General features: G+C 41.8%; 2 protein-coding genes across 3 annotated transcripts in view; one reads left to right on the top strand and one right to left on the bottom strand.

Moving 5' to 3' along the window:
• Positions 1–8,908, bottom strand: part of PRKAR1B (protein kinase cAMP-dependent type I regulatory subunit beta) — a 102,226-nt gene extending 93,318 nt beyond the window's left edge. The window contains exons 1-2 of one of the 2 annotated variants that reach the window (XM_075515658.1): positions 8,662–8,908; positions 7,546–7,729 (exon numbers count right to left, since the gene is read on the bottom strand). In XM_075515658.1, the coding sequence (XP_075371773.1) occupies positions 7,546–7,722 (177 nt within the window). In that variant the 5' untranslated portion in view covers positions 7,723–7,729; positions 8,662–8,908. Of the gene's footprint in view, positions 1–7,545; positions 7,750–8,661 lie in introns of both variants that reach the window. The other variant, XM_075515659.1, reaches the window with a different exon arrangement.
• Positions 8,909–10,871: 1,963 nt separating this feature from the next.
• DNAAF5 (dynein axonemal assembly factor 5) overlaps positions 10,872–23,491 on the top strand; it is a 30,824-nt gene continuing 18,204 nt past the window's right edge. The window contains exons 1-7 of the mRNA XM_075515657.1: positions 10,872–11,436; positions 11,851–12,035; positions 12,903–13,027; positions 13,471–13,586; positions 17,547–17,779; positions 20,688–20,900; positions 23,019–23,162. Coding sequence (XP_075371772.1) covers positions 10,905–11,436; positions 11,851–12,035; positions 12,903–13,027; positions 13,471–13,586; positions 17,547–17,779; positions 20,688–20,900; positions 23,019–23,162 — 1,548 coding nt within the window. The 5' untranslated portion in view covers positions 10,872–10,904. The remainder of the gene's footprint in view (positions 11,437–11,850; positions 12,036–12,902; positions 13,028–13,470; positions 13,587–17,546; positions 17,780–20,687; positions 20,901–23,018; positions 23,163–23,491) is intronic.

Genomic DNA, 23,491 nt, shown 5'->3' with positions numbered 1-23,491 from the left:
CGAGTCCCTTTACTGGCGTCCTTTTACCTCCTGCAACATGTTAACACGTCTTGTCTTCCCCTCCAGTGTCTTGCAGTATCTCAACCCATCACCACCTCTTCCCTACTTTCTTACATACGCCTCACAGTAAAGTAAGGGAGGTTATGTTACAAAACACAGACCATATTTTTGATACTTAAAAGCTTATATAATCAGAGAACTGTAGCCAACGCTTCTGATGTTTAAAATCCAGCCAAATAACAATGTATGCACGCATACCTTGTATAAGAAGAAACATGCGCACAGAAAAGCTCTATTTCTACTAGACAAATATAATCTAAACAAAAATGCTAAATATTATGCCATATTTTTCAGCAACAACCAGAACTCCTAAGTCACTCTGAAGTTTTTAATCACTGGACATGTAATGCCAAAGCTGCCTTTTTTTTTTTTTATTCCAGCCTTCTTAATCCAAGAGAAACACCACCAATCTCAGAGACGCTTACATGTAAGAGGCAGAAATGGACCATCAGAGCACAGGAAGAGATAGCTGATAATTGAGGTTATCAACAAAGAGGCAATCATAAATGCTGGTATGCCATTTTGCTCCTCAAAATACTTCTGTTATGTAGGCCCACTTAACATGTAGAAGCACACTGATGACCTTAGATCAAATGTGCTGTTGACAGCAAGGTTGGTTATTCAAAATCTTGTGTTCCCTCAGTGATTTCAGAGTGGAAATTGTCTGTAAAACATGTCTACATTTTCTACTCCTCAATAAAATCCTACTCAATTTATTCTCCTTCTAAGAAATTATCTGATGTTAATACAAATATGAAAATATGTGTGCTGGGCTGCCCACCTTAAATATAGACCCAGCTTTTTTTTCTCTCTTTCATCCTCCTCCCTTCCACATGCATTTCATTTTTGAAACCCAAAACAACTTCCTTGTGCTATGAGTGCCTTCACTGCTACAGGGGTATTAAGGCTAGATAGCAACTTGAGTTGCATGCTCGGGCAAGAATCCATGTGTCTGCCTTAACCCTTCAGTGGGATGCTCACAACTCATTAAGTATTTTTTTCTTCACGATTTGCCAATAAATCCAAGCTAAAATAATTATGAACATGTTTTTATTTTGAGTTTCCCATAGCTCACTCTCTCAGTTCCCTAGCATCTTGCCCAGGGGTGATGGAGCTGGCAGGCTGAGCTCCCGGGAGTTGCAGAACCTCAACAGCTTGAGCTTACAAAGCTGTCAGGGTACAGCTCCAACACAGGCTGCCAAGCAGGCAACCACAGAGGCACAGACCTCAGCAGAGCACACTGGAAAGCAATTAATTCCCCTGCCTATAGCATTTCAAAATCTAAGGTCCTCTTCTTAATTGAAACAAAGTCAAATCTCAAATAATCTTAAATCTGCTATGAAAACTGCAGTTCTCCACCCAGTCTTACTGGTGTCCAGTCGGACAGTCTCAAACCCCCCATCCTATGTGCCTAATTAAAATGAATTCATGCAGCATTAAAAAGGTATTTAAAAATAAGGAGTCGTCTTTTTCTGCATTTAGGAGAAAATTAATGAGGAACTACTTGAAAACTAACTGAAAAACAAGAGCAAAACCAAAATTCATCCTCATATTGGAAATCTGGTTTGATTTGTATCGTTTTTTACAGTCTTTCTCCTTGCTATCATTCCTATTCGGCATGCCCCTCAGTTTAAAATAATTACTGTGGGAAGACAGAAAAGGCTTAACTACCTCTGCTCCTCAAGTCACCTCCTACAACTGAAAGAGAATAAAAGGAAATAATTTTGCAGATAATTTAGTGCCTTCCAGAAAAGCTACTGCCTCGCCTTGGCTAAGCAATCAGTTGTAATGGAAAAGGTCGGTAGCTGTCAGAGCGCCTTGCCCAATGCTCTGATGACTGTAAAACACAGAGAATGAGGAGGAATTGCAGGACTACAGCCTCAAAACGCTCCCATCCCTGAATCTGGAGTTCCACCTTGTCTGAGGCGAGTTGCTATGTAGTCTGACTGGCCTCAAAAGATTAGTGAAGGATTTGCTGAGCTGCAGACAAGCAGGAGGGTAGGTACTCAGCCAGTTCTGCAGCCACGGACTCCAACACAGACAGGATTTAAGCCTGGGCAAACTCTTTTTCAAAAATCAATTGGTAAAATAAGGCTTGAGGGCTCCTACATCCTATAAGAGGCTGCAGTCAGCTGGGGGCAAATAGGTGTATGTACCTGTTCCTAGCTGTAAAGGCCCTTTAGTATCAGGAGCTTTCCCAAAGCCTGCTTGTGATCTAGTGAAATCTGCCATCAGACAGCACCTGACCCAGCACCATTTTTAACTTTACACAAATTTGGCAAGGTCTTTCATTCACGTGTTTAAAGCTAAGTATGAACCTGTTTCTTTAAAGCCACTTAGATGCATAAAGATTAACATGGATTAAGTATCCTGATGAATGTAAAACATGATAGCTTGACACGTGAAACAAAGATGACATCCAGACAGACTTCCCTTCTCGTTCCATCACTACGCTCCATTTTTGTTAGTTTTTGACTTTGAGACCGGGAAAGCTACTCACACTTGTAGACACACAAAGTAAACAGGGAGCTCAGCAATGCCCTAACGTGGTCTGCACAAGCTCATAAGAGCACGGCTTCACTTATAACCAATTTTATTTCTTAGGAAAAAACTTTTTTTCTCCTTCTGCTCTTATCCCCTTCATCATCCCTAAACCTCCTGCGTTTAGGAAAGTTTGCCTGAGGGGTCTCAAAAACTCACCTGGTTTTTCCTTTACTGTTCCAAGAAAACTGTCATCTCTCATAACACTTCCTGTGGCTGACTACGGCAATCACAGAGGTCTGACCTGAGCTATTTTCATCCAGCTCTCTCCGGTACTGATATCAGTGGAGAGGCAGGAGCAGAGGCTGCCCAAGCCTCCTCAGAACCGCAGTCACACAGCAGGGGCACCCGGTGCTCCCACTGTTGCATTGCTATCAGCATCTTGGGTAGCTCAGGTATGTTCCCACATGCTTTAGCAACATTTCTGACCACCAAGAAGATATCACCCAACTGCTTTGCAAGCTTTGAAAGAGACAGAAATATTTGTCATATTAGTCTTTATCAAACTGCTTAGTTAATGCATTTTTTCAATAGTTTTTCCTCCATAGGATTTTCCTTCCAATCCATAACCTCTCCCCAGCTTATCTTAAAGGAGTGAGTTATACTTAGCATAATCACCTGTACTTATAAGAACGAATTTCATTGTTTTGGCCAGGTTCTGGTGGAAATTATTGATTGAAAAATTTCTTGTTGTGACAAAATTTAAATACTGGGAGAGAGTACTGTTGCAGAAGAAAAGCCTGATGCTCAAATTTTGATGCTCAAATACCCTTGGTTCTGAAACTCTTTACGATAAATAAATAACCTGTATTTTACTAACAGTGAATGAATTTGTAGTTTACCACACACTTTCTTTTCAGTGCTAGTTTACAGCAAACCTGTCACACAAATGCCTTTATTTTTCTGATCAGGTCTGTGTGCAATACTGTCTAATATCACCAGGTGGAGCTACGCAGATAATCTCATTTTGCTTTATTTAATTACAGACGGTAGAGTCCAGGTTTTTCTAAAACTCTGGTTTTGGATGGTACCTTAAGACATGCAGCATCAGCCTGGGTCTGTAAAACCACTGCTAATCCACAGCAATCCAAGACAGTAAGTTCAGTATGTGCAAGACAGTATTTCTCTTATGTGCACAGGGCAATAGAAGGGACCATGAGAGAGCTCAGGTCCAGAAGACATCAGCAAAGACTACCTGGCTCAGCTAGCAAAGCCGCTGCTCTGAAATACACTGCATGCAAAATGGCTTCAGCAAAGTACCTGGTAATGCCTAAACATACCCTGCAGGTTCCTCCTGCTTCCCCTGCTTTTGTGCCATTTTTTTCATTAGTTCTACTCTTTATTATATTTGTTTTCTGCTGAACAAAAGTCTAGCTGAGCCTGGCAAGACAACTCCACCTTTGATCATATAATCACGGCACTAAACAGCCTGACATTAATGAAAGTTTTGCAGTTTCAGCATAGCTGAAAAAATGACACTTTGCCTGTAACTTCTTAGTAATTAAATTTTTAACGTAAGAACCAGAGATAAAAGATGGGTTCCCTGTTTTTTCTGCTATGCCTTATTTAGTCCTCAAGTAAACAGGACCTAATTACAGCTGTTAAAATAATGCCACAGTTTCTTAGCGAACATCTATTCCCTCACCCTAAAAAAGCCAATTAATACCCCTAAGGGAAAGGTTTTCCTCACCCCATCCACCAACAAGAAGTTCTATATAGTCACAGGGAAATGTAAAACAAATTATTCAAAAGAAAACATTACATAATTTTTAAAATCTCATGTATCTAAACCATTTTCAACTCTCTTCTGTGCTCAATGGAATGTTAGAGATTTTTACAAAGTAACTGTTAACGTGATCAGAGTAGATGTCATCTTGAAGTTTGTAGGTCACAGCATATAAAAACTGACTTGCAAACTTCAGAATACAGAAACTTAGGCTGATTCCCAGCAATTACTGGCATCTTAAGGCAAGCAGGCCCTGCCAGTATTAAGTGAACAGAAAAGTATCTATTAAAGTTCTCCTACAATTATTTTCAGAGTTATGTTTTTTAATACTGTACTTGATACAAATAAGCTGCAAACTTAGAAAGGCATCAGATGTTTCTAACCTTGGCACCTCTCCAGCTGAAAACGACGACTGCAGAGTCAAACATCAAACCTCAATCTCTAGCACTTTATTCATAAGTATTTATTCATGTTCTCACTTTACAGGCCTCTCAGGCCGTGTCAATTTGAAATAAAAAATGGCCCAGCCATGGACCTGAATACTAGGCCAAGACAGTCCACATCTCTCAACTGCTAGCTCATTCCCTGGCTCTGTTCTGAGCTGCTTAAACTCACTCCTGCCAAAACAAACCTGCTCCTAGACATGTTAGACCTAAGAATTATATTTGGGGCCAGTTAGTGTCGCGGGGTCAGGGTTAGTCCCTGGCCCTTCTTCATTTAGCAGTACAGGTGAAGGCTGAAGGCAATGGACCAAGCTCTGATGTCATTGAAAGTAAGGTGAAAAGCATTTATGATATGGTCTGATCTGGCATATGATAATAAATCTTGCTTTTCTGAGTTGATTTTATGAGATGTAGTTAAGAATTAGCAAAATGAAATAAACTTTTTTTTGTATTCACCTCTGAGGTAGCTCCAGTACTTTGATGTGGATCGAGCTCTACACGTTTTCCATAAGCTCCTTTTTTAAGCACTTGAAAAATATCCCACACTTCATCTCTAAACTGCCCACATGAATTTTTGACAGACACACTGTTATTCTACTGCTCTCTTCAGTGGAACGTGTTGTCTATTTTAATGAGTTTGGAAAATAACCCCAAAACACCATACTTTGGTGGAAAAATGCATGACTTCGTTTAGAAAATCGTGCTTAAACCCAAAGATTTTCACTCCTCTCCCTACACAGGACCAAAATTAAAGGAGCTAATAGCAAACGTGCCATATCAGTGTATTGCTCATTCACATACAAAAATTTGTAACAGGCAATTGCTAACTTCACAATTCAATTAAGATTCTTCAGAGTACTATATATGGCAAGTGTCTTCTAAAACAGTACAAAACTTATTGAAATGATTTCTCTATCTTTACAAGCCTTCCTTCAACTGTTATTATGCAACTGACCAAGTCAAAATATTATCCTACAGCAGAAAATCCTCCACAGTGCAATTCATCTCAAGAAAGTCCTCAGAGGTGGTTGGGCAAGGAAGTCAAACTGCTACAGGAACAAGAATTGCAGTGCTGGAAACCTCCAGAAGCATCCTAAAGACTTTAGACTCAGCAGGCTTAGCTCCCAGGCTGCTCTACAGAGTCAGTGGCAAGATTGCTTCCTTCCCTACCAAGCATGATATTCCCCGAATGTGATGCCTTGAGACTGGTTGTTTCTAAATCATCTTTCGTTTTGAGACAAATTATATCCATCAGCTTCTGTGTTTGCATCCTGACTGATATCCTGCTACAGAATTCTGGTATCTGCTGTTCTTTGGGAAATAACAGGAGATTACATGAAAGAATATATGATTTCTCAAGCGCAGGAACTCCCTTCCTGTCTCAATTCTGTGTACTGTGTTTAGATCAATAAAGCCAAACTCCCCCAGCACAACTCCTCAAGTAATCCCACTAGCTATGAAGAATATTCTAAAATACTACAGCATATTTTAACATTTTTTGCAAAAACGGTGTTTATTCTTCTAGACAGGAAGTCCGGAATTGCACACATTAAGATGGATAACAAATCATAACACGATAAAGGAAACTCAACAGATTTCACTCTCTTGAAATGGGTCTTGGCTCTCAGAAGTTTAGAATATGCAGAACTAAGAGGGTTTTTTTTTTATAATAAACATTACAATTAAAAAATATCTTGTACTTCCTACCCCTTCCTGATGTTTCAGGCATTCTTACTGGGCTTCCACCAATATGCAATGTTTGCATTTTTTAAAGCTACAGAAATTTGGCATATACTCACCTATACAAAAATTTATCTGAAAAGCAGACAATGAGATATATAAAATGCTTGTATCACCTGTAATATATCAGCTCTACGTATTATTCACTAGGTATTATTGTTCTTTCTCTGTCCTTACAAAATTCTGCCTCTAGAAGGAAAAAACTACATAAAACTCATATCTTAAGCCTATAAACTTTAGATGTTTCCTTCCAATAAAGAGAATAATCCTCTTCTTAAACTAAGTACATTAATAAAGTTTCTGGCAGACTGAGGACTTGTATAACCAACAACTTGCAGCCCTGTGCTGCCATTTATTTCTGGAGAAATCCCATCCCCAGAGAAAAGTTGTGCTCACACAACATGTTCTTCCTGCAAAAGACACCCATAGGCTTAGTAAGGATTTGTCTGAGAATGTTTTAAAATGTTTCCCCCTCTACGCTGCTTTTGAAGACAATCACAGTACATAAAGTCTCTCTGAACGCATCTCTTGTTGGAGGATCCTGGGGTAAGCAATGCAGGCGGGCTACAGCAGTAAAATTGAATGGCAGACTGTTTGATGGTTTTCAGAACTTGCTGGTTCCCTGATTTTGTTCAGTTTTAGGGGAAGGGAAAACCACATCACCTGACACTGGAATAAACAGGGAACATCATCTTTTGCTCTCGCAGGCAGGTTCTTCCCATAGATGAGAGTTCAAGACACTATGTATGGTAACACAAAGTATGCTCGTAACTCTTTAGGTCATTTGTAACCAGTGCAGTTTGATGAGAAATTATAATCTTGGTGTTATGCACGAAGAATTCTATACAGTAGCCAATATTATAGTAGACATCAGCAAATAAAGGGTTGGGTTTTTTCTTCTAACAGCCTGTTTTTTAACAGTAGCCTGATAATTTAAAATTTAAAAGGAAAAATGTACCAAAATATCTGAAACTTTTTAAATAATCTTTTTCAGTTTAAAAATCGAAAATTGTAAGTCACCTGAAAATCACTGACCTTTTCTAATTTTTCAAAGTGTTCTCTGAGGAACTTCATGGGTCGGTCTGGCTTTGCTATGCAGAGGTTTACAATGCACTCTTTTAAAATCTGTTGGATGTTGTGCTTCTGAACATAGAGTTCACATCCCTTCAGGCTCTCGTCTTCTTCCACATTGCAGGAAGAAGCAGCAGCCATCTTCAGGCTTGTAAACAGAAAACAGACCTAGGTAAGAAAATGGTGCAAGAAAGAGATAAGAGACAGTTCCCAAATCCTTTGTCGGAGAGATCTGGAGGAGCAAAGACATTTTACTATTGCCTGTTGCCTATTCAAGAGCTATCGATTCTGAATGTTTTAATGTTCTGGGGTTGTACGTGGAAATGCTGAATCGTGTCATCTTTGTACGATCGACATACCAGTAAGTACAAAAAGAGCATTTTAACTCCTAGATGGCAGTCACCCTTTGGGAATAACGGTGCAATTAATCATACAAGGCCATGAGTTTCAAAGACAGCTATTAAATGACGGCATAAAGCCTTGCTTTTCTGTTCCCTTGGGGACTCCCTCCCCGTCACCAGAAACCCAGTTTTCTGCAACAGAAGGATTTCGGGTAAATTTTAACATCTCCCCTTTCACAGCGAGCAACCCTTCCCGGTCCCGGGGGAGACGGGGAGGCGGGGGCAGAGCTGCCCACAGGGAAGTTCGGTAACTGGGGGTAAAGCAACCCCAAGCCCCTCTTTATGGCCCCCAGCGAGCATATGACCGCCCCAGTACAAATCAAACACCGCGGGCGCAGCTTTTACACCGGCCTCCCAGCCGCCCCTGCCCGGGACGCTGGAACGCCGGGGGCGGCAGAGGCCGAGCGGGGCGGCGGGGAGCGGGCACGGCGGCCGGGCCGCCCCCGACCCCGGGACGGGCCCCGGGAGGCGGGACAGCGCCGAGGAGGCGCCCCCGGGCCCGGCCGGGCGGCCCCCGGCGCCCGAGGCAGCGCATCCCCCGGGCCCGGGCTGGCGGATCGGCCCTTCCCTGCACCCCGCCGGGCTCCGCGCCCGGCTGGGCTCGGCCAGCGCTGCTGGGAGCGCCGGAGGGAGCGCGGGGCCGCCGGGGAAGCGGCGGCCGGAGAGGGCCGGTAAATACCTGGGTGGCTGGAGCCGGCTGAGCGGGCGGCGGCTCCTCTCTCCTTCCCCGGCGGTGGAGGCGGAGGAAGGGGCTCCCCTGCCGGTATCCGCACTGCAGCCGCCGCCGCCGCCTCCTCCCCTCGCTGCCCGCCCGCCGGGGGCCGCGGGGCGCCGCGGGGACCCTCCGCCCCGCACCCCGCCGCTCCCGCACAAAGGCTCCGGCCCCGCCGCCGCCCGCCCGCAGGAAGTCCCGCCGCTGTCACTCATGGGCGGGCGCGGCCTTCCCGCCGCCTCCGCGGGAGAGGCGGCACGGAGCTGGCCCGGCCCGGCCCAGCCCGCACCGCACCGCACCGCGCGGCCTGGCTGCCCCGCGTCGCCACGCCGAGGACGGGCTGGCCAGGGAGGACGGGCCGGCCTTGAAAGGTGGCCTGGCCATGAAGGATGACAGCCTGGTCACAAAGGTTGGGCTGGCCTTGAAAGGTGGCCTGGCCATGAAGGACGGGCATGGCCATGAAAGACAGCCTGGCCATGAAGGACAACAGCCTGGTCACAAAGGTTGGGCTGGCCTTGAAAGGTGGCCTGGCCATGAAGGACATGCATGGCCGTGAAGGATGGGCTGGCCATGAAAGGTGGCTTGGCCATAAAGGACGGGCATGGCCATAAAGGATGGGCTGGCCTTGAAAGGTGGCCTGGCCATGAAGGATGGCCAGCCCATGAAGGATGGGGCTAGCCATGAAGGATGTGCCTCGCCACAAAGGACAGCCTGGACATGATAGGTAGCCTACCGTGAAGGACAACCTGGCCATGAAGGACAACAGCCTGGTAATAAAGAATGGGCTGGCCATGAGAGGTGGCCTGACTATGAAAGATGGTAGCCTGGCCATGAGGGATGGGGTGGCATCAAAGGTGGCCTGACCATGAAGGATGGACATGGCCACAAAGGACGGGCTGGCCATGAAGGACAATAGCCTGGCCATCAAGGATGGGCTGGCCATGAAACATGGCCTGGCCAGGAAGAACAGCCTGGCCACAAAGAACAGCCTGGCCATGAAAGGTGGCCTGGCCCTGAAGGATGATGGCCTGGCCATGAAGGACAGGCTGGCCACAAAGGACAACGGCCTGGCCATGAAGGACAGGCTGCTGAGTAGAGGCAGGAGCGCAGCAGCCCCAGCGCTCTCTGTGGCACACGAGCCACCAGGCCTGTTGTACCCCACAGCTCTGGACGGGCTGGGAAGGGCGGCTCACCAGCTCGGGCGCTTGGGTATTTAAAGTAAAGCCATTGCACCCAGGAGCACCTCTCTACAGGGCCTGTGAGGAATGTGGGCGCAGCTGGGACTCGGCCACAGGCCAGGTGCTGGCACACGCTGTCAGGAATACTCCAACGTACGTTAATATTTCCTCCATTCCCAGGGAATTCACACTCACTGTTCCCACAGAATAAAGGGTGAATAAGGACCCCAAAGGTTCCCAGCCAAGCTAGGAGCAGCATAACAAGAGAATAAACTCCTTCCTGGTAAATACAAGGCTAATCTAAAAGGGTAATTTGAGTTAGTTCTGTAGTTTATTGCACTTTAAATCAAGTATGATTACTCAAGAAAAAGACCCTGATGACCCTTTTGGTTTGATGTGTGTTGATAGCAGAGTCACCAGAACAGCACACAAAACATCATGTTGCATAAAGCGCATGTAAGTACGATATGAACACAATATAAATACGCATTAACTAATTCAAATGAACGCTAAAAGTTATGTGACACTGTGCCAGAAACCAGTGCCTCACTGCCACTGCAGTACTGATCCCTCCAGGGAAAAAAACAGAAGGGAAAAGCGATGCGAGTAGCATGTTACATGTGAAAGTTTCCACACAGTAACACCCTCATCCCCAGCAGGTCTGCTGCGCTGCGGTGCCCAGCATGGAGGCTCCAGCCGGGTCGCTTTGCCTTTCCCCTCAGTCTTTCCACCATCGACGGCCACCCGTGGGTCTCTCTCACATTTTGCGTCTCTTTTTCCCCGCGTGATACGAGTAACAGGGTCTCCCACCTGCTGAAACTACCGCCCCGCCTCCTCGGTGCTTTGCTGTAGGGCCTGGGACGTCCCCTCAGAGCGGCGGAGACACAGCGAGAGCGAGCCCATCCCCTCCCGCCACGCGCGGGGCCACTAAAGCTCGACACACCTCCGCCTCGCCGTAAAGCGCTCGCCCGTCGTCGTAAAAGCCTCGCGCGTCCTTAGCAACGTGCCGCACTTCCGTGGCGACGGAGGAGCATGGCGGCGGCCGGGGCGGCCGAGGTGGCGCAGGCCTTGAGCCGGCCCCTGCGCTGCCTGCAGGAGCCCGAGGGCGGCCGGGCGGCGCGGCTGCGGGCGCTGGAGGCCATCCGGGCCGAGGTGCAGGAGCGGCCGCTCTCGAGCGCCGTGGTGCAGGAGGTTTTCGGGGCGCAGCTGGTGCGGCCGCTGGCGCGCTGCCTGGCGGGGGACGCGGCGGAGCGGTGCCGGGAGCTCGCCCTCCAGCTTCTCTGCCACGGGCTCAGCCACGGCGACCGGCCCGGCGAGGCGCTGCCCGTCCTCCTGCCGGCCCTGGCCCAGCGCCTCTGCCCGCCGCAGGGCTTTGAGCCCAGCGAGGAGCTGCGCCTCGGCCTCGTCCAGCTCCTGAGCCTCCTGCTGCAGCGCTGCGGGGCCTGCCTGGCCCCCTACCTCACCGACGTTATCCGCATCCTCCAGGCCACCCTCCTCGACCACTATGCCGAGGTCAGGCGTGAAAGTTGCAGGTGCGCCGTGGCCTGCGCCCAGGCCATGCCAGGTGGGGCCTAGGGATGGGCCGCGGGGGGAGCGGTGGGCTGACGCGAGCCTGCGGTTTCCCGGGGGGGCAGGGGCTGAGGTAGGGACCGGTAGGAGGTTACAGGGATGCAGCCAGGAGAGAGGAAGAGAGATGAGAAGTTGTGCACGCCCTCACAGGTGTATTTTGCAGGCCTTGGAGTGTCTGTTGGAGAAGAACCATGCCAGGGACGGATGCTGAGCAGTTACAGCATGTGGGTTATCGTGGGAGGAGGGGGCTTGGGGAGTGCATTCAGCTCTAATATAGTATAAAGTTAAATCTGCGTGCTACATAAATGCAGCGACATTAATCAGGCTGCTCTTCATAGTGTTACGGAAATCATGCTGCTCAAGATCTGAGAAAGGCATATCTGAAGTTTCTGTCTCTCTGCCCTAACAGAGCACTTCCATATGCAGTCAGAATCTCTGATAAAACCCTTAATGCAAACAATTTCGCACCAGCACTACAGAGTTCGTGTTGATGTAATTCAGGCTACCGGAGCAGTGATACAGTTTGGAAATGGCAAGTCTGTGGATGATGTTCTGTCTCATCTGGCACAGAGGTTATTTGATGAGATTCCCAAGGTGTGTTTTTCTTCTTTTTTTTTTTTTCTGGATTTATTTTAAATCTGTTTTGGGGTGGGTTTTTTGGTGTGTGTCCCCTCCCTCACCCACCTCAACCCCCGCAGTTTTCAGCTTTCATTGATTCGTTTGAGATATGTAAATATGTCACATACAGGCTTTGTCAGTTGTCAGCTATCCAAAACCAAGGTTGGTGACCTATTCAGCTGCTGTCTAATTCTGCAGGCTGTTGAAGTTTGTAGACACCTTTTTATTTTAACGGGTGCCCTCAATTGTATCTTAAATTCTTCTGTCAGATCTCTCTGGGATTTGATTCGATGGCCTTTTCAGGTGCTTAACAAACACTTATGGTATTGGTCCCTTCGTAAGATGCAATTGAGGCAGTAATTTTAAAATGTGCAACTTAATCGTAACTAAAATATTTTAATTTTTGAGTGGGTGTATTCACCCAAATTATTTAATTTAGGCTTCCTTTATAGTGAACAGGGAAAATTGTCTTCTAGAGATGTGGTTGGAAAGCTTCAGATTCCAGAGAAATGTACATTTCTTACATTCTCAGAGAGATATTAACCATGAGAATTTAGAGTTTTCTGAGTTAGGCCTGTCTCTTGTCTTCCTCTCAGAGATGTGCTTTTGTGCAGCAAATAGTCTAAGACTAACTAAGCCAGAGTGAGAACACAAGAGGGAGCACGATACCTTGCACGTTACCTAAGATGCTTGCTGCAAGTGAGGAAATCCTGGGTTCTTGTAATTTCTTCTGAGACTATTGATGCACTTTACGAAGTCTTATATACTGAAAGCAAATATTATTTTTTAATTTTTCTGGTATTTTGCTAACATATTTAAAATAGTCTTTTTGTATCCATGTAGGTTCGGCACGCTGTAACAACTGTCATTGGAGAATGGTTGTTGCACCTCCGAGATAGATACTCGTATTTTCACAAGTTGATCCCTTTGTTACTTGGCGGCTTTACTGATGAAATTCCTGAAAATACGTAAGCAGAACACTTTTTATTTTCCTTTTCTCCCCCCCCCCCCCCCCCCCCCATAGTAGTTGTACATGGTAGTGTTCCTGTATTCACAGATCTATTGCTTGGAAGAAACAAAATTCTTTTTTTTTCCCCACCTTAAACCCAAAATGATAGCATTATCTTCAGTAACTTTTGTTATATTGTGCTTTTATGCTCCATTCAAGTAAGTGTGAGAGAGATGAAGACAGAGAGGTAGACAGGGACAGAATTATCCTTTGGAAGAGGTGACCTCTCTCCACTGAGTATAAAAGAGGCACAAACTCTCAACTTAATGTGCCTAGGTTAAATGGCAGGAATGCTTCCCATCCTTCCAGCTGAATTTAAGAAGTCAGAGTTTCTGGAAGTCTTATTTTAAAATGCTTTTCTTTCGAGGGGATAATGGTATAAAATTCTTATTTTATGTCTAGGAAACTGGCTTGGACTTACTGGGAAAAGATAGGCTTGCAGTGGGAGAAAGAGAATGAAGAAGATCTGAAGGATAAGATGGATTTTAGTGTTTCACCATCTCATTATCCCAAAGGAGGTAAGTGTTGCACTGAAAGTGGTTTTTACTTCCTGAATAATCCCAGAGAGCTGCAGTACAGTAATGACAGCAGAGCAGGATGTGTAATATTCATTACAAGATGTAATATTAATTAACATATAGGCGTAGCACATATATATAAAAATATATTATATAGCATATATGTATATAAAATTGTTTATGTTAAATTAAAAAAAAAAAAAAAAATGTTTTTTCAGTAACTATATTCAGTTTTTCCATTAATCCGAAAATGCATTTTGGAGAAAGAGTAAGTGAAAATGCCTATGCTGAAAAAGAGATAAAGCAGTGATGCAGAAGCAGCAGAAAGTTCTACATTAGCCAGCAGCCAGGTGAAGCATGGGCATAGAGATGACCAGAAAGGAAGGCAGGATGAAAGAACCCGTGAGCTGAGTCCTTGAATAATGAGAACTAGACACAGCATTAATGATCCACAGAATTGGCATGGAAGTTCTGTGAAATGATTGTTGGAAGTTGCAGTGAAATGATTTCAGACTTCTTTGTGAGACACTGGGATGCTAACTAAAATCTGGCAGCGTACATGAAGAACGTGGGAACACAAACAATAATTTCCTTCATTATATACAAAAACCCAAGATACGCAGTACGGGTAGATTACTTTTTAGTACCGAATGATTTATAGGTAGCTTTAAAATGATATGTTTGCAATAGCTTGAAGCTTGTTTCCTGTCTCAGGTTCATAAAGTTAATGTTTAAAAATATGCATATGGGTGTTGGTGAGAGAGAGGGTTTAAATGGGTCATTTATTGATTTCTATACTCATATTTAACAGAACAAAAACTCTTTTGGTGTGAAAGAACAGGTTCATGCTTGACTTGTGCCTACCTGACAATCACATCACAGAATACCCAGCAGCAAAATCCTTTCCATGACAGTGGGTTCCGGAGTCCTTTCTCCTTTGAAATTAGACTTTTTTTTTTTTTTCTTTTTTTCTTCTTTTAAAGTAGCTTTACTCAGTAATGCTTGAATGAAAGGGGAAGCACTTCATAATGGTGACTGGTTTGACAGAACTGTTTAGCTTTGAAGACAGTCAAGTTGATCTGTTATCCTTTCCAATTCTTTTTTTTTTCCCCCCGTATTTTATGTATAATATTACCTCAGGGGTTTGTAAATGGTAAAGAATGCTTTTACTTCCACTAGTGATGGCAGAAACATATTTCTTTTTTGACAGTCAGAGAATTTTTTAACATATATAAACTGTCGAGTGTCTAAGCTCCAGTCATTTATCTGTAATGACCACGATATAGTGAAGGTCATCAAAGGCTTTATCTGCTGGTCCCTGAAAACAGTTTTTATATTTATATTGCTAATACTGTTACCTTTTTCAGTTTTCTCTAGGTATATGTTGAGTTTCGTGTGTGTAGGGGGACTGTTTTTTTAGAAAGGGACGTCTATCAATTACTTCATGAACTTTCTGAAGTAATCTTCTTAGCATAATAAATATGCTTCACAAATTTGGGCAATGCTCCAGCCCTGCATTTAATTGACTTTTCATGCATCTTCCTTGGTAGAAATATGGAATTAAGGCTCGAATGTGACATATGTACACACTTGAGTCCCAAGTTAATGGTGACTTTAAGATATAATTTCCTGCTGCTTATCTTTACTTCCAAATTGTATGTCCTATTAACAGTCAGACTTTATGTGACAGAAGAAAAATGAGAGGAAAGGGTGATTGTCTACTTAATCTTACAGATACAAAACTTTGTCAAAGACACTAGTGTACCTTAGTTTCAGATAATAATTTGTGGTGTCTTACCACAGACCATATATGTATGAGTTGTTATTATGTCTGTCCTTCAGCCATGTTTCCGCTCTACACACATTTGCATTTTTTATAATGTGATAATGATGGATTTTTACACTTTGTTGCCCTTGCTTCTGACTTATTCAACGTCCTGGAATATCTTTTTATAACTGTGAGTTTATAGTACATTTTACTTAACTAGCCTAGTCCAACTGTCAAGCTAATGAACCTGACATATGAGCCCTCCTGTGCTTTGATCTCAGGACGACAGATACTGCAGGTCAGAGGAAGAGTGGAGTTAGACCTCATACCTGGTGTCATCCAACCAGCTGGATAGTTTTCCATTGAGCAACAGCAGTCATTGCCTTAGGATACAGGTGCAAACAGTTTATAGCAGGGAAGTCTTTGACAGGAGTAGCTACAGGGATAAATGCCTGCATTTGAACATCTGAAATGAAGGAACTACTGATAAAGAATGGTCCAAATTCTTTAAACAAAATTCTGCCTCAGGCGGAATAGGATGCCAGTCTGTATTTGCTGTCACAAGTTGATTTCTTTATTTGACCTTTTTGCTATTCATTGTCAGTTTTCATAATCCAAAATGTTATCCTTCATTGACAAAAGCAGCAGCAATTCGTGTCCTGACGCTTGAATTTTTTTTTTCCTACTTTAGGTATTTCATAGGCATTTCTATAAGCCTTTTGTATTCTTCAGGTCATTTACTTTAGTCCATTTTCCTTTTAGCATTTGTACTTACACGGTCCAATGCGGGAAAATATGCTGAGACAAGTCAGTCATTTCCTTTCTAAGCATTTACAAGAGAAGTCTGTACCAGAAATAAAAAATGTACTCGCACATTCAGTGTTTTTTGACACCTCATAATGAATAATGTTTTTTTCTCAAAACAGTATATGAACATTGTGAGCAGCAATAATAAGTTGGCAGTTCTTGGAGAACAACTTTTCAGGTTTTGTCTGTATAAGCATGTACAGTGTAAAGGAAAAAAAATTCTCCTGTAGAAAAAGTCACTAAAAAAGTTTATTGCAGTTCTTTGGAAAGCGCTGTCTTAGCTTTGTGTGAAGTACAGAAGTGGAGGCTTGATAGTTGCTTGTGATATTGGTCAAATTGCTTCTCTGAGTCTCGGTGATTTATAAATGAGCCAAGATGTAAATTTGATGATTACCAGACAGGACAGCAAGCGTTTGTTGGGGAAGTTAAGTTTATTAGTTCTCTAGAGATCTGCATCCTCTATTGAGGTAGGGAATAGGTATTTGTAACACTTTGGGGTTTTGTTTAAAAACAAAAAATAGCAACAACAGCAACGCACTTTCCACAAAATCTTTACAAATTAAATTTAATCTGGGGAAAAAAAAAGATATATTTTTTTTTTTCACTTCATTTTGAAATGAGTTATTTAATATAAAAGTCAGACAGAGATTGAAGAGGCGTATCAGAGTGAGCTGCTTTTCCTGAAAAGGCCTTAGCAAAGAGATTGTGTAACACCTGTGATTTTTAAAATAATATCAGTTTTGTTGGCTTGATCTATTACACAGCACTTGTACAAGTCATAGTACCCTTTGTACTTTTAATTTGCTAGATACACTTTTAACCTTTTCCTTTAGAGGGCAGAACTGACATTGTCTGTTTTACTGCAGTTCATGTCCCCTGCACTATTTGTAACTTCCATCTTTCTTTCCCCCGCCAAATTACATTTAACTCAGTGATACCACAACATTTGCATGCAAAAGTCTTTCTTCTGTTTTATCTCTGTGTGTTTCAGTTTATTTTTTTAATGGGATTTGTGTTGCTATAAAAATTAAAAGGAAATTATTAAGCTGTGTTTTCCAAAGTGGGTAATGTCCCATATTCAAGTTCTCTTTCTCTTCCCTTTCTGTAAACATTTTAAAACACGTAATCTAAATCACCATCCAGTAATAAATACATACATTTTCAGAGAGCTGTGTGGAGTTTAAATTCTGCAATATATATTAAAGAAATGCAGCTTGCGCAGGTAAATTCCTCAGCAGCATTTTGTTCCTTGCTGAAGCAGACACCCGTAGCTCTTATCTCGGAGCCTTTAAACTTTTCTAAGGATTAATATGCGTTGACTTTTCCTTTGATATTTCTTTTTCCCTTTTTTGTTTTGGTTTTTTTGTTTGTTTGTTTTCTTCTAGTGACTCGACCAGGACTAGGTTGTCGGGAACTCGTGTCAAGAAACCTCTCCAAAATCCTTCCAGGTCTCTGTCATGATATAACGGACTGGGTTGAAAGCACAAGAATAAAAGCATCCCAGCTTCTGTATACATTATTGCTACATGCAGAGGATTACATAACACAACACATGGAGCTACTGCTTAGAACTTTGTACCAAGCATGCTTGGATGAGGAAAGTGATGTGGTTAAAAATGTAAGTTTACTCTGTTGAAGTATCTACTGTACACTGATTAAAGACCCTATCCTTTATAGTCTTGAGTCAGGCTTCTGAGGGTTGACCTTACCTTACGTCACTGGAAATTGCCCATGACTGAAGGATCAGGCTCAGGTTTTTATGGATGTTAAAAATGTGAACATTATACATACATACTGTGTTAAAATAAATGTATTATTGTGTTACTGGTATGAAGACCAATAATAAAGTTATTTAAATACTCTTCAGTTAATATGCCAACCCCATGAAGCATTGATAACGATCTCTTTAAAAATCATAAGCAGTGGATTGTAGTATAAAAGCCTTGGGGCAATAAATTCAATTGAAAAAAATGTGCAGGTCATGCCCTTTCAAGTTAATTTCACTTATCTCCCCCTGCTGCATAATCCAACCATAATTCCAACCAAACATTGAGGTATGTTTATTACAGTGTTTGAATACTTGACTTAATGCTTGTAAAATGCATTTTTTTTTTCCCATGGTTTTTGTGAGGAATAACTAGTATCCTTTTCCTAACAGTTGATGCTGTCAACACTTTGATCAACAGTATCAATAAACACATGTAGTTGAAGACATTAGATAAATTTAGCAGAGGATAGACAGGTGATACAAACATTTTTACAATTTTAAGAGAAAATCTTTTTTTTTTATTTCTACACAAGCAAGAGAACATATGTATAAAAAAAAAATCCATGTAACTTACTTTAAAGCTGCAGATTTTATTGGTTTGGGAAATTGGAAGAATGTGTTCTGCTTACTCAACACAAGTAGTCCAACCAATGTCAGAAAAGCTGATTTCCTAAATCAGGCTTTTCTTTAGGTTCCTGCTATCAGTTGAGCTATATAGACTGTGAAATCCATTTCTGAAATGATCCTTTTTATTTTTTTCCTGCAGTTTCTTGTTGTCTTTAGTCTTTCTCAGTACTAATTGTTGTCTCTCTCCTTTAATTTTTCCTGAATTGTTCCTCCCCTTCCCCCAATTCTTACTGTTACCCCCTTCTACCTATTCCACCCCTGCCACCTCCCCTTTCAGAACCAGCATCTGATCTCTAACCAGTGAGATTGAGCTTGTAAGATAAGCCAGTCATGCGCTGATCAATAGTAGAGAGAAGTAAACCTGGAATACTGTCAGAAGTCATCTTGTTTCAAAAAGGGGTATACGGGCCTTAGGAAATCAATGCCCCAGGGTTGAAGTAGGAGATATGCCACTGTGGGTATGCAGCTTTTCATGTTCCTTAGTGCTTGTATAAAATATGTAAGAAAACTTAACTAATTAGAAGAATAAACCCACGTGGTCCTGCTGTCCTGGTCAAATTTCCCATCTAGTGCTTGTTGCTGTAAATATAAATTCAAAAGTGTGTGTTCAAGCAGCACAGTTTTCCCTTTCCTTTTTTTGACCATACATGTCTCTCTCTTAGAATTCCACCACTAATCTTCTTGCAGGTGCTTCCAAGAGATTTATTCCCAATTAGGAGATGGTATTTAATTTTGCTCTTCCTTGTGCCAAAATGTAAGATTCAGCAACTTTTATTTGTGAATGCCTTTTATCTCCTAAGTGATGCTGCTTCCCAGGATACTGTGATTATCTCCTCTATCGCTTGTCACTGTAGAACCCATTTCAGAGCAGCCACCAACTTGGAAAGTGTGTATGTCTTTCTCCAGCCTAATAATATCAAATGAGATGTATAAGAGTAAAAGACCAGATGGTCTCTTACCCTTTTTTTAATTTTTTCTTTTTCCCCTGTTAAAATAAGTAGATAAATTGATCCATACAAATGCATCAATTTGTATTTTTGAACTGTTTAATTGTATTGTCCTTTTCCAGTTTTCAGAGCACTAACTCTTTTTGTTTCTCTGTGGCAAATATGGAGGAGGACAGGGTTCACATCTACGTACAATATATTATAACTGCTTTGAGTCTTCACCCTTGTGAAAATAAACAGTTATATATAGTGCAGACTTAAACTATAGAATTCATGGCTACATGCTTCCAGTGAGACTAAAAAACTAGGACGAGTCAAGTATTGATTAGGTGCAATTAAAAATCCATGGCTAAATCACTAGACTAAAAATTATATACAACGGGGAAATAAGCTTTCATGTTTGGGGAAATGAGCCAACCATTAAATAAATGGGTTAGGAAGAAATGTTCCTGTTGCACAGGTAATGGCGCAGTAGTTGACTATATCTTTATTCACGCACCTGATTGTAAATGTTGGGCATCAGTCAGGGAGTAAGCTCTGGTGTGACAGTATTTCATATGGAATACAACGTATCGATGTGTCTACAAGGCAGAGATGGGATCAGAGAGCATGAGTATCATGTGGAATACATAGTAATTTAAGTCTTTTCAGTTAAAGAAGTAAGAGATTGAAAGCAGTGGGCAGTTCCCCCATGGCAGTGCTTCCACACTAAACAGATCTGTAATGTCAGTGTCAAAATATAGTACAATAACAAAAAAATTCCTCTTCCAGGGTTTTATTGTTGTTGCTTTTAATAGACAGGTGGTGGGTGTATTGAGAGCATTCCGCGGAACAGTATTTGGAGGACAAAACACTAAACTACTACATCTGCAACGTCTGGTTATTCTAAGCTAGAGACTGTATTACACTGGAAGTTGTGCACTTCATTTCTGTGCATTACTTTCTCATGGAAGTTTGATGCTGAGAAGAGTGCTTGCATGCCTTATTATGTGCTTACTGAACACATGTCAAGAAAATTTCTTCATGCATATAATCATTACTGAGTGAGTGGAAGAGGCCTACAAGGCAACTACTGAAGCATTTAAAATAATAGCTGGAATCATAAAAAGAAAAAGCCCATGATATGTTGAATGGTCTTTGTGTTTTCAGGAAAATCCTCAAGTTATTCCTGTTCTTTTTTCCAGTGTGTGAAAGCAGCAGAATTGATTGGAACGTTTGTCAGCCCTAAGGTGTCATTGAGGTTAATCACATCAGCCTTTGGGAAGACACCTAAGCCATCTTATATCATGGTTCTAACTGCAGTGATTCGAGGTAGCCCAAAAGAAACCTTACAGCCTCATTTGACCAGTCTTGGCAACACACTGTCACAAGCAGGGGTTTGTCAACGATCTGAAGAGGTAAGGATAACTGGAAAATACACAACAGACTACAATTATAGACCAGTGGTTCTCCAACTTATTTTTTCCCTTGTTCTCCCTAAATGCTCCCATTCCTATCCCTCCCTTGCACACCTACCCCACCCTATCTCAGGATATAGTTGTGAACATGTGTCTGAGACAAAACAGGAGCTTCCCTATGCTCCCTGGGCCATGTTGTGGTCTCCTGGCCAAATCTGCTATTCCCAAAAACTTGCTAGCAGTCCATCCTCTCAGCAGATGTGGGTTCAAGTTTGATTGAGAACTGCTGTAAAAGCTGTTTAGTATGTACTGTACTAATAGAGGACTACCTTGGCTGATCCAGAGGCAGAATTTAAACTATGTCTTTGAAATGCCTTGTGTTCACAATCCAAACAAGATCATATATTTCGATCCTCATCAGTAAAAATGACCGAAAACTTTTTACAGTCCATTGTAATTGGCATGTCAGGTTTCCCAAGAAAGATTCCCTCTTAATATCATCTTCTTTGTTTTGTTTTGTATTATTATTGTTTTCCATCTTAAAAGGAAGGTACCAGTACTCTTACATGTACATTTAGGAGCATGCTTTGTAAACTGTTGGGCCTGTTTGCTTCTCTTTAAGTGAGAATCTAGGAGGAAGACCTTTATAAATTAGAAATTTACTCCCAAGTGTACCCTTAAGTAATGGCTGAGCCTGAAGACCATTTTCATTTTAGTATTTGAAGAATATTCATCAATTGCTATATAAGGAGCTGAGAGATTCTCTTCAATGTGGAATGGAGACTTTTAACTTCCAGGATTTTTTTTTTTTTCCCTTCAATTGCTCGGATGTGGAAATAGATCTGTTAGAGATGCACAAGAAGAATCCCTACAATTTCCCCCACAAATGAAAACCCAGCTTTCATTCTACCAAGAGTTTGTTAGGCCTCTGCTCTTAAGGTGACCAAAAAAGGGCCAGTGCTGTGCCTTCGGAAGACTGACTTCATGTCAGATGCAGACTTCCCTTTAAAACAGTTATTCATGTGTGTAGATTGAATCAAACATAATTGTCTTTTGGAGCCAATGTGAGATACACGTTTGAAGTTCTTCCCTCACTAGGTTTCTTCCCTAATGGAGTATGTACCAGTGATGCAGGAATTAACCTTAATCTCCATGAAGCCTGTGATGATTAGGAACTCATATAACTGGAAGCACTATAACCTGATTGTTCAAATAACAATTCCCTGAAGTATATCTGCAAAATTTCTATGAGGTCTTAAGCTTACCACTTCCATTTGGCATTAGATACAATAGACACATTCATCTGCAGCCGAAGCGTTTGGCGGAATTGTTCTAGCCTTTGGTCTTGGAAAACAATCTTTCTCTACTTTAGACAGCGAATGCTGCATAGATGCTTTAGCTAAGGATTGACCATGTCCATGAGATTAATAACATTTATAGCTAACCTATTCCTAGACTTGATTTATTTTTTGGAAGTAAATTTATAAAAATGGCCTCTTCTGTTCATTGAATGTAATCTGACAGCTTCATGGAATATCTGATGCACTCTATCATAGAAGTTATTGTAAACTGACTGACAACAATATTGACTTCAGCTGGTATCAGTTGGATCAAGATAACATGAATTATATTTCATCAAATGAGATAAATTGGCCGAGATAAAAGCAGACACTTGGGTTTTCTTGGTTTATGTATTTAACCATTATTGTTCCATTCAAAATAGTCAAACATGAAATAATATTTGAAAGAGTTGTAACACATATGTTATTAATTAACAAATTGCACTTCAGAATGAGAAAGTACTATTGGTAAGCATTCCAAAATGCTTTGATGTTTTTATTCACAGTGGAACGATTGTGTGATTAAGAGCAGAGTCATTTATTTTGTTAACAGGACAAGGTAAATGCAAACAAACAGTGTGGAAGATTATATAATATTCTATAAAAAGTAGAATGTAGGTAATCAAAAGAACTAACATGAAATTATCAATATGTTACCAATTTAGGGGATTATACAATGCTTAGATTTTATTATTGTCATTTCCCATATCTCTCCCTTAAAGGGAATGATATATTTTCTAACAAAACTTAATAAATTTATGCTTTTATTAAAAAATAGGTCTTTTATATGGAGCAGTTGCTTTGTTGTGTAGAAGCATTGGTTGAAGTATGCCAGGAAGACTGCAAAGAAATTACCTTGCAGCTAATGAAAGTTTTGGTGACAATAATGGCAATACCATGTTCTCAGGACCTTAAAGAAAAGGTAAACTATGAGCTGGTTTAATATTTTGTTGTGTTTCTGATTTTTACTATTGATAAGACACTTTGGCTAAACAGAGCCATAATTATTTGTCTTACTGTTAGGTTTAAACCACAGAAATCCTTAACTAAGAGCTCATCCACAAAGATTGGTAGAGTTTGAAATTATTTGGTGTTGGGTGACCTTGACTGTACCCTCTGTCTGTCTCCTCATCTTTTTCCATAGCTGAAATTACTTTGGGTTTAGTCTGTTTAAAACAGATAAAGGCAACTTCTCCAGAAGAATAAATAATTAAAATCTTATTTGTAAGAGCTAAGAACTTGTACAATACT

Source organism: Mycteria americana, chromosome 12 (genome assembly GCF_035582795.1).
Source record: "Mycteria americana isolate JAX WOST 10 ecotype Jacksonville Zoo and Gardens chromosome 12, USCA_MyAme_1.0, whole genome shotgun sequence".
Lineage (NCBI taxonomy): Eukaryota > Metazoa > Chordata > Aves > Ciconiiformes > Ciconiidae > Mycteria > Mycteria americana.
This window is presented reverse-complemented; position numbering and strand designations above follow the sequence as displayed.